The sequence below is a fragment of the Bombyx mori genome, chromosome 17, assembly GCF_030269925.1.
Source record: "Bombyx mori chromosome 17, ASM3026992v2".
NCBI classification, from domain to species: Eukaryota; Metazoa; Arthropoda; class Insecta; order Lepidoptera; family Bombycidae; genus Bombyx; species Bombyx mori.
This window is the reverse complement of record NC_085123.1, coordinates 10,102,377-10,114,639: the sequence shown is the minus strand read 5'-3', so window position 1 is coordinate 10,114,639 and position 12,263 is coordinate 10,102,377. Positions and strand designations below refer to the sequence as shown.

The 12,263-nt window shown below is 35.8% G+C and overlaps 1 protein-coding gene across 2 annotated transcripts in view; it reads left to right on the top strand.

Moving 5' to 3' along the window:
- The window catches only part of LOC101739197 (G protein-activated inward rectifier potassium channel 3), a 69,829-nt gene that overhangs the window by 17,434 nt on the left and 40,132 nt on the right, over window positions 1–12,263 (top strand). For both annotated transcript variants that reach the window (XM_012695801.4, XM_012695803.4), the window contains exon 2: window positions 5,787–6,316. In XM_012695801.4, coding sequence (XP_012551255.1) covers window positions 5,925–6,316 — 392 coding nt within the window. In that variant the 5' untranslated portion in view covers window positions 5,787–5,924. The remainder of the gene's footprint in view (window positions 1–5,786; window positions 6,317–12,263) is intronic.

Below are 12,263 nucleotides of genomic sequence, written 5' to 3'. Positions count from 1 at the left end.
GACCGACGGTCTATTGAGGTTCGCGGGGATCCGCTGGATGCAGGCAGCGCAGGACCGGTCTTTGTGGCGAGGCTTGGGGGAGGCCTATGTCCAGCAGTGGAGGTCTGTGGGCTGATAAGAAGAAATTACTACTATACAGATTTTGTTCGCGAGCGAAAAGTATGACGTTTTAAACGGGTTAGATATAAAAAAAAAAAAACATGAAAACGCCCGATTATTATAAAACATTCAACATAGTATTATGTCATTAGGTACCAGATCCAGCCATCAGTCAAGAACGTGTTCAATGCTGAAAATTCTAAACATTTATCTGTGATTCGCTGTTTCCTACAATTAATGTGATATGCATTGAATCATTTATAATGTTTATTAATGAGCGGAATATTACAGAATGTTCGTGGATCGTTGTTAATTTAAAACGTTCAAACAATTCAGCTAATGAATGCGCTTGTCTGGGTTTGGGGGGCAAATTGAAAGTTTTGCAAATTAAGACGCTGTAGTCTAAAACTGATTTAGGTAGACAAGCTCTTCCAAAAATAATGATGATTTATTTAATGATTATTTGATTTGCTTAGTATTTTGGCGTTGGCCACCCAAACCCATTCAAACAGGACCCAAGGTTCATGGGCGATTGAATTGACGATTGACCGCTTCTAAATATGATTGTATCTTGCAAACAATTTCGTACCTATTGCTTTGAACAGGATCTGACGTTATACGGACTAATTAATTAATTTTGGATTCGTATTTTTCCTTATATACTGCTTGTCTCCTAAAGCTACTGACTATTAAACCACACCATACAGGATTCCGCTATTTCCGAATTTGCAGATCAGATTCAACCTCAAATTGATTCAAAATTTGAGACTGAGGGACGGACGGCTTGATGCATTGAAGTAGCATTTTAAATATAAACCGAAAATTTAGAAATACACATATAACAAAACAGTATTCTAGCAACGCCCAACGGATAGATAGGAATCAAAGTGATTGTTGACATTAAATACTCAGTAACATTCTATACAATGGATATATATTAATACGTGAAGCAAAAACTTTGTATCCCTTTTTACGAAAATTCCGCGGACGGAGGAGTATGAAATTTTCCACACTTATAGAGAATATAGAGAAGAAGTGGACAATGCTATTTTTTTTTTTAAATAATATATAAAAGATATATTAAATCAATAAAGAAAACGTTACACACACTACATACCATGTATTTGACGCACACACGCATGCATACTATTTATTGTCAAACTTTTGTTCTTGACGTCTGTTGTCAAATTGAGAATAGATTAAATATTGTTTGTCTTTATTAATATTTTTCTATAGTGTAGTCTTGGCGAAATTTGTGATTATAGAAGTATAAAATACAATCATAATAGTGTACAAACTTACAATTCCAATTAATTATAGTCGAATTTCGACTACTGCGGGACCTCTAGTACAATGGAAAAGCTAAAGGATTTGCTGAAAAATTAACAAAGCTTACGTCAATCTTAGTAATGTAAATTGCCAGTTATGATTAAATCATCAGCAAATCAGCGATAGCTATTCTGATGTAAACGAATCATTTAGTGCCATTTTTTTTAATAAATTGCTCATTATAATACAAAAAAAATTAATGCGGAGATTCTGAGATGTCATTAAATACTTGGCAGCCATTGTCTTTGTTTCCCACAAAGATATATTTCTTGTAAAGCTGGTACTATTTTCTGCTTATAAATGCGTAACATTGCATCCTTAATTAATTAAAAAATATTTGCATATTCCATAAAGCTACAATTGAACTGACGTATGTATATATTGAAGTCATTATTATAAATTTTTTTTCTACTATAGACATTCGGCACATATAAATCTATTATAATTCTAATTGTAATGCCTTTACAAAATAAGCTAACACATATTATTTTCTTTTTCGTAATCAAGCTATTTATTATTTTATAAGCAAATTCCTTAGTTTTATATGCAAAAAACGAATTGTGTGTTGTTAATTTCTTAAAACCGTCTCAATGTAATGTCGTATTTGAAGTGAACACTTAAGCCTTGAAAATGTCTTCTTCTCGAGGTGTTTTTGTGACATTTCGCGTGCTAAGGGACGAAAATACAAATGTTTGCGGGTTACAGTCTGAGGGTACATGAGAGTTTTGTCCATGATCCATTCCACTTCAGTAGCGCACTGGAGCATTGACCCATATTCGCAGAATGCGGGACATTTGGCAGACGTTCTGTTATAAATACAACTCTTCGAACGACGATCTTCTCTGTTAGCGACCTATAAGTATAGTGTTTCACTAAATTCGGACCATTTTCCGGTCTTAACGCTGTTTGTATTGCGCTCAGTGCTTTAATTTTTTTTTTATGGCTATGGTTGGACGAGCTCACAGCCAACCTGGTGATAAATGGTTACTGGAGCCCATAGACATCCACAACGCAAATGCGCCACCCACCTTGAGATATAAGTTCTAAGGTCTCAAGTATAGTTACAACGGCTGTCCCACCCTTCAAACCGAAACGCATCATTGCTTCACGGCAGAAATAGGCAGGGCGGTGGTACCCACCCGCGCTGACTCACAATAGGTCCTACCACCAGTAAGTACAATTTTCTGTGATCGCGCACTAAAATATGTATGGTACGCCAAACTTGCACAGTCGAATGAGGTTTTGTTTTTAGCTAAAACTATTCGTGCCACAACTATTCATAACAACGGGCGTAGATGTGTTTGGAATTCCTCTCCATAAATTGGTTAGTTTGTTCAAAATTATGAGACTGTTCGATTGTAAAGTACGTACTACTATGAATGGAGCTAAGTTTTACGTAACAATTAATTTACTTTGATTGAGCGGTGTTTATTCAGTTTACGAAATCGCTTTGTCTGCTTTGTCTGTTTGTATTTTCTAGTCTGTCAGGAAGACGTCACTTTTCGTTATATAAACGTAATTTTTTATTACTTTTGTATTATATACATGGTCGAAAGAATTCATGGTCTACTTGGTCTAAAATAGCTACCTTAGTCCATAGACACCACCGCGTCTAAAGAATCCATTGTGTAAAGTCGGGTCAAAATCTCAGTTCCATTCTATAAGGGCTGTCGCACACTTCAAATCGGAATGCATGGTTGTTATCGGCAGAAGTAGATAGGATAGACAGAGAGATAGGCGAAAACTTAGCCCTAGACCACGTCTAAAAAGTTATTCGTAGTAGGATTTGTGAAAAACAAATGCATATCGCTAGTACTTTTTGCTTGCCACTTAACAAGGTAAGGTCGTCACGATAATAAACCTTTATTCAAATGTAGATAATTTGGACTATTTTTGGTTTCAAAGAAACTAAGTGGCGTATTAAAAACGAGCACTACCTACCCGCACGGGTTTACCACCTCTACGGGCTTACCACCTAAATATACCCTTTCCACCATAGCAACCGACCATGGTTTTTATTGTGTTTTGATTTAATGTAATCGTTAATCAATATTATATTGGCTTTTTTATATTACATGCTTTATAATATGTGCTTTACATTACATTGTGTATGAATAATAGTAAAAATAAAAATTACTACAAAAATACATTTCTGTCTGGCGTTGTTTTACGCTCATTACATTATTACTGGTGTTTCCAATACAAAAATATAATAAAATGCGAGATTTAACCTTAAAAGTAATTTAAATTAAATCTATGCCTCGCGAAAACCTAAGAAAATATAATATAATCCTGAAGGAGAGTAAAAAAAAAGTGTGTGTGTCCGCTCCGACGCACGACTGGAGTTTACTGGATATAAAAAATTAAACGAAACAATACGAGAAATAGTTCTATATTACGACAACACGATACACTACAGATTATTAACAAATTAACGAGACACAAAACAAACGACTAACAAATATATGAAAATACAATAATGAGAGAAACGCGCGATCAGTACGAGGCTTTGTGGCGGACTGCCGGCGCAGCAGCCCGGCGTCACCTGCGATAACGCGGCCGCGCGTTGGCTCCTGATTGGCGCGCGCACGCATCACGCAATCAGGAGCCAATCAGGCGCATAACGCATTTCGTGTGACATGCTAGTACGATTTTGGTCCCCATAATTTTCATACCCCGGGCCTATATATGTAAATCGATTCTAAAGGAGTAAACTCCAAAAGTATTTTTAAAGGTTATTTAAAACCAAGCATTCAGTTGTATTAATTACTACCTGACCCGGCAGACTTCGTAGTGCCTCAATCGACAAATAAAAGACCTAAGCTTTTGTATAAAATAAACTTAAAACAAACAAAAGGAATCCGTCCGACGGGGGACACATCAAAGGAAAAACAAAATTGTTATTTTATTTAATTCCGAGCATTTTCATATTTATCTACCTTTTAAACCTTCTCTGGACTTCCACAAATAATTTAAGACCAAAATTAGCCAAATCGGTCCAGCCGTTCTCGAGTTTTAGCGAGACTAAAGAACAGCAATTCATTTTTATTTATTTGATACAGATATAGATAAACGAGACTTTCAATAGCGTAAGTTTGAAATTGTGTTGCCGCCCGCTTTCACTACTACGAAAACAAAGATTCGCGACTTCATTAAATTTCACTTTCATACAAACTAGATCAAAACCGCTATCAACATCCATACACACATATATAGTTTAGTAAAAGCTAACTTTTTTTTTCGTGCCTAATCTGATAGTCTAGAGAGACCATGTCGGCGTCATCGTACTAGTAGATCATCACGGGGCTCAAACTCTATTTTTTATTGCATCGACAGATGAATGAACTCACGGCCCACCTGGTATTAATTGTTTTTTTTTTCCTACCTAAGCTAAGGTAGCCTTGAGAGGCTATTTTAGCGTAACCTTAACTAGTAGGTGAGCTCACGGAGCTCAAACCGGAGTCTTGCTAACACTGACCCTAGCAACCCACTGAGAAGATCCGGCGAGAAACTCAGTGGGAAAGCTAATTCAATACGTTTTAAGCATACGAGTTCGAAGAACGAAATCTTATGTTTTGTTATTTCTAATTTTAATATACAAAGGTGCCTAAACCTAGCTTGTTGCGCCACTATCACAGTATTGGCTAGTTAAACAAGTGAAACTTGCACAAAATAAATAACCAGTCATTTTATTTTCTTAGTAATGACGCAGTAATTGGCTGCCGGCGGGCCTAAAAAATATGTACCTAGTTATTAAGAATAGTATGTTTTTTTAGCAGCTATTTAGCGTCTCATTAACATACACCTTTCTCCTCAAATAATATTGCAAATTCTAAACGTAACATGAAAGTTTCTTTTGTCTTAGTACTTTCAAAATGTATGATGATTACTACGTATGTTTTGAGATTCCTTTCAACTGTCCATACTAGACGGAGTTTCAGCAAAAGTACAAGTCTTGTATCACTGTTCATATTGAATTATATTGATTACCGAAAAAAAAAAAATTACTTTCGTTAAAAACGACGAATATTTTATTTTCCATCATAATGTTTCTGGCATACTTTTTTTTTTATTGCTTACATGGGTGGACGAGCTCACAGCCCACCTGGTGTTAAGTGGTTACTGGAGCCCATAGACATCTACAATGTAAATGCGCCACCCACCTTGAGACATAAGTTCTAAGGTCTCAGGTATAGTTACAACGGCTGCCCCACCCTTCAAACCGAAACGCATTACTGCTTCACGGCAGAAATAAGCAGGGTTGTGGTACCTACCCGCGCGAACTCTCAAGAGGTCCTACCACCAGTAAGACTTCTTCTCGGTTCTGAGTTCTAATTTCAATTTCTCTTTTGTTTCAGTGTCAACATTTCTACCCCAAACATTATGATTTACAAATGGATATTATGATAAGAGTGAAGTGTTGTCAAGAAACTAAAAATCCAAAGTGACGAAGTGCCCTGTAGGTGTCTTTAGTGCTGCGTTCCTTTATCCTTTCAATGCTTAGTGTTTTCAAGATGTCTGACAAGACCTCATCGTCGGTCGGTCCCCGAAGTTTCGAGACGATTTCGGAGGAGGACGTGACGTCACCCTGGGAGAAACTGTTGGATGATGTTAATACTGCCGTTCCTACTATAATTAAAACTAATGCGTCGAGTGCAACGATTTCAAGAATCGGGGAGGAGGTGTCTACGCACCCCCGAGTCGTGGACTTAGAGGCGAACAAGTTGACGCGCTCCAAGAGTCTCAACCAGCGGAGGAATAGCAGCGGCCTCCTCAGTTCTATCCCCCGGCAGCTGCGGCTCTCTCTCCGTGGCGTTCGCAGTGAACCCTCCAGCGTCAAGGACGTCCCGACAACTAGAAACGATAGTGCCCTCAATCTTCTTCTTAAGTAAGTTCTAACGACTATTCGTGCTTTTTGTTTAGGTATTGATTTCAGATCCAATTGAATTTGAATATAGAAATTCTCAAAACGGTAACTAGTGCAACGTAAATGCTATATTTCCACACGCCATTGTCGAATGATAAAAGAAATAAACATTCACATTTTCCGCTATCCACACTTGTATTTAAACGAAGACATGACACAACTCATTACAAATTCAAATTAAAGGCGTTCCACACGTAAAGTGTCCTCACAACGATATGTACGATAACGTGTATAATTGTACTAGGTTAAATAGGACGACTATAGTTAGGAATTTGTTAATAATAGCTAGAAAGGTCAAGGGTAAATGCCTTAGCGACGTCTGTGAGGCTTAATCCCTCATTTCAAGGTCTCGGTCAGATTTTATTCAATCTTCAATGACAGTCCAACACTAACGTAACCATCTTGATACTTTGAAATGAATAGAAATACACAGATCGCTTTAGAAATAAAATATTAATTATTTATTTGAATTATGTAATTATTAACGCTGGCTGTGTAGTAAACAATTGACCTATCTGTAATATGTGTAATTGACTAGATTAATGTGATGCATATGAACGCAATTGTTCAGATAGAGAAATAACAAAGAATAAATTTGCAAATCAATACGACACGTTTACAAGGACAATAGTCGACATAATATGTGTTTCTAAGAACTTTCTTCTTCACATCCAGAGGTGTTCCACGAAAGTTCCTTCCGTTGCCAAAGTTCCTTGCGACCGCCAATTGTCACGAACGATTTCAATCGATAAATTTCTTGTCAAATGAATAATGGTGTTCGAAGGAAACGGACGTCCTCTTTCGAAGTGTTGCGATTTACAGGAAACCCGACGCCGGCCTAGACATTGGGCGAACAATGCAAAGACAATTTTATTGATAGACCGATAAGTACCAAGCACCCGTTTAGGTCGTAAATCACGCGATTTTATTTTTCAATCAATCAAATTTCCCTGGGCTGCTATTGATACGAACTATCCAATTACAATTCGGATTCGTTTTAAAGAACATTGAATTGGATTCGGAATTAACCTCAATGTCTTTCACTTGATTGCTTCCTACAGTAATTTTCGAGATCTCTGCTATTAACGTTTTGTTAAAATATTTTATTGGTGCGTCTTGCTCTTTGGTCATTCAACCTCAATTCAATACAATCGTATCGTTATTGCCATTATTATTATTATTATTATCATATAAACCTTTGAGAGTATTGAATCATTTAATGCGAAGCTTTAACTCACTACAGAGTAGTTAGTATAGAGTGAGAACCAAATTTCTGACATCATTAAGATTTCCAAGTTAACATTTGAGTAAATTTTTTAAATATCCTCTTTCGTAATTCATTTTAAAACTAAAAATTCAAGCTATGGATCAGTTTCCACTTTAAATAATGTGAAACTCGTAAGATTGTTTATTGTTCACTGATGCTTAAGCTGTAATTCGGGCCGGTCAGTTCAGAAAGGTTTTATAATAGAAAGTAATGTCAATAGATATAAGTCTTTATAACGATTGGACGGATTCACGTCACGAGTGTTTAAATATCGACGCGAGGCCATTCACTTCCATAACATCGAAGATGATGAAGAATGGTTTGACGCGAAATGTTTTTATTGCCATGAGCTGGTCAGCGTGTGGCCAATGTTTGAAGTTGATTGTAAAGTTAACAAACCATAAAACATAAGCAATTGCATGCTTCTTTTTCAACGTCATTTGATTTTCCTTATTAACCAGTTGAGGATTCTCAGATGATCCAATTGAATATACTTCATGGCCCTTAATACGCACGTACTCTCTATATTGTAGTTCAGAATGCATTTATTTGGGTTCGAGATACGCAGTTTTTATTCAAGTACTTACTTCAAAAAATTAATTAAAATTTACATTTTGTATTTGAGTTAAATGAACTTTGTGTTCGCCCGTTTTCTTAGCATAGCAAATGGGCTAACGGCTAGAATTCTATACTCTATAATATATTGACGGTATTATATCAAATATTTCTGCCGTGAAGTAGTAATGCGTTTCGGTTTGAAGGGTTTGGCAGCCGTTGTAACTATACTGAGACCTTAGAACTTATATCTCAAGGTGGGTGGCGCATTTACGTTGTAGATGTCTATGGGCTCCAGTAACGACTTACCACCACGTGGGCTGTGATCTCGTCCACCCATCTAATTCGTGATCTGCCTAGATCAATTTACATAACAGTTCAAGTGACTTCAGTGAATAATTACATAAAAATAGCATTCGTCCTATCCCGTCCTCAAATACACAATAAGGATTTCCTACTTACCTGCTATAGCTCGTTTCAAAACAGACGATCCAGATTTCAATATTATTCTCGGACTAGTTTAACAACGTTACCGGTTACGCCTACTTGAGGAGTTTATTTCGTGGAGTCGAAGAAAAGTTAGTTTAAAACTACAACTGTTTAGCTCTGGTATGTAATGAATTCTTAAGTAGAGCCCACTGAGTTTCTCGCCGGATCTTCTCAGTGGGTCGCGTTTCCGATCCGGTGGTAGATTCTGCGAAGCACGGCTCTTGCTAGGGTTCGTGTTAGCAACGTCGTCAGGTTTGAGCCCCGTGAGCTCACCTACTAGTTAAGGTTACGCTGATATAGCCTCTAAAGGCTCTCAGCTTAGGTTGGAAAAAAAAAAATCTTAAGTAGGTCAATTAACATCTGCTTTGTTTAATTTCGAAATACATTGTTTAGTTTTTGTATCACACTGTCTTAAAACGGTACGATGATATGAGAGCGTCTTGAAAGTCTCGTTTGCATCTCACACACTCTCCTCCACTGAAGGGGCAATAATCGACAAGAAGATTAAGACACACAAACACGTCGTATCGTTTTGGCGAAATTAGTAATGTTTGTTTATACCAGATATATAAATATTATTTCCCCGTACTTTCGCTAATTCGCATTCGATGCTTGTGTAAACGAAGTCTTAATTCACGGACTTTAAGTTGAAAATTGCTAATCTTTAATTACAGTTGCCAGATTAAAAACTAATAGATTTCACTGTTTATATAACAATAGGAATTGTAAAGGTCTCAACGCTTAATCACAATTTAATTCCAATTTAAAATGTGGTTTCCATTTGATCTGAGATAGTGCAAAAAGCACGGCGCGACTAAATGCAAAATTAAAATCGACCTTGGAGCTTTGTAATTATGGACTAAAATAGAAAGATATGTGAAGATATTTCTACTACAAACGGATACGAAAGTGGTCAGCCCTCAGCTGAATTTTTTTTTTTTTTTGTATTGCTTAGATGAGTGGACGAGCTCACAGCCCACCTGGTGTTAAGTGGTTACTGGAGCCCATAGACATCTACAACGTAAATGCGTCACCCACCTTGAGATATAAGTTCTAAGGTCTCAATTATAGTTACAACGACTGCTCCACCCTTCAAGCCGAAACGCATTACTGCTTCACGGCAGAAATAGGCAGGGTGGTGGTACCTACCCGTGCGGACTCACAAGAGGTCCTACCACCAGTAAAAAATTGTGAATCAGAATCTAAGTATATATATAGTTTTCTCTGAAAACGCCTTTTCGAGACCCACGTCACACCTATATACGTCACGACTTTGTGTGGTCGAGTTTATTAATTACAAATAAATAATAATTAAAAAAATGAACCACCGAAGTACATACTTGTACATAAGTGTATACTTGTATGAAGGTACATACTTGTTTTTACTATATATAATAATTACAAACACGTATATATCTATTGAAAGGCGAGGTGCTAAATACAATGCAAGTAGTCGGCTGAATAAACAGTAAATCTTAGAACACGTTTAGTGTCATAAAATGTATTCGGGGAAAATTCTGAAAAGAAAATGTTTGCTATTAATGATGCACACGAATATGTGTCATCTGCCTTTGTTATTATAAACTAACGAATTCCTTTTTGTTTGAGCTATTGTTTGAGAATATGAAAAGCTTATTTTCAGAATTCTTACTCACGGCGACATTATTTTATTCATAATAGGAAAAGAGATTAATTGCTTGAATGACGTATTTTATAGACGTGATTTCAACTGTACAATTTCATATAAATCATGAATGGTTTCATAACAAAACGAAGGCAATCTCTTCAGGACTTTAAGAACATTTTCGTTGGCAAATATAATGACAAATACGAAGGCAGTATTTTTAGGACTTCATTGAAGAAGATTTTCGTTAACAAAGATAAATATATATATTTTTTTTTAATTGTTATCATTGTCAGTCGAGAAATCATGAAAAGATTGCCAGTTACTAAAGTGGTTTTAATGTTTCAAAACAAACTTTGATAATGTTCTAGTAACAAATTTAAAAACTAATGTACATAGATTTGTATTTAAAACTATTTTCGATCACTTAACGGACTACGACAATGATTTTACCACATTTTTTTTGGGAATTTACTTTAGATAATCATATTTTAAAAAATCGTACGAAAGTCAGATTTTTTATTTACAATCAAAGACAACGACATCATTTAATTACATTCTAAATATCAATCCACAGAAGTTCGTCCTTATAAGCGCTGAAAGAATTTTTATTCATTAAAAGATAAAAAAAACAAGACATCAAAAGAGACGAAACACACAAAATCAAACACTAATAATAATAAACTACAAAAACCTTTTTATTCGACCCTTTGCTTACGTAATAATTTTAATAAGAAAAATCGAATTAGTTCCAGAAAATCAACTCTAATTCAGATGACGTCATGCAAATGAATCATGCCTAAAATAATGCTTACAGCGTTACACAACACAGAAACTGAGTAATTCATATCACTTGAACTATAAAAAAGATATCGTTGAAAATTTATACTAATTTTCGACCGAACATATTTTTTATATCATGAATCTGTTACTAACGTGGAACTCAATATCTAAATTGGCTAATCTAATTGGCTTCTTAATATTTTTACAATCTATTTTTTAATTTTTTTATTGCCCTTGTAGGCAGACGAGTATACGGCCCATCTGATGGTAAGTGGTTACCGTCGCCCATGGACTTCAGCAATACCAGAGACAGAGCCAAGCCGCTGTCTACCGTTAAGTATTCTCCACCAGCCTCGCCAATTCCAATACACCTTTGACTTAATTATAATGCTTCAAAGTGGGCCGGTGTGTTCAAATTGTCCTTTCTGTAGGTTTGGTGGACTGCATAATATCAGATGATAATCTGCACATCTGCTCACCTGTATTAACAAAAAATAAGAAACAAAATGTGCATCTGTTCAGGAGCTATATCTTAATAAGCAAGATTTTAATTGAGGAATTATATAGAAAATAGCACACGTCATAAGAAAAAATATATTTATCAACTAGTTGGTTTTCTTAGTTTTAGCTTGCGTCAGGCCACACAAAAAAGGGTAAAAGAAAAGTAATTAGGGTAAAGAATATACTGCTTATTCAATGTAGTGATTAATCTGATATTTTCCTTACCCAAACAGTTTCTGCAGACCACGATCATTTTTTTGTTCTGTTAGAAACAGCAAACGCTTTACGTTCGCAAACGAATAATGATTGATGACTTTATGAATTTTATGTACCTAAATGAAAGTGTGCATTCATTGACCTCCATTTTTCAGTGGACACGTCCGTGACCTCTAAGTCTCGTTACGAATGCTCACAGTGTTCACTTAGAACACCGAAATATCTACCTTTTTGATGGCATTGAACTCAATATGACTGCCAATAACAACGGAAAAAATTAAATATTTACAAGTAAAATGTTGCGTATCTCATATTACGTATATAGAGATAGATATATTTTTATACTAGCAAAACAAATACCTCGACTAGAATGTACTTTATTGTAACCCAAAACATTAATTACATTTCTTATCACTAAAAACAAACAGTTGAGCAATTTCAAATAGAAAAATGATCTGAAAAAGATGTAGATG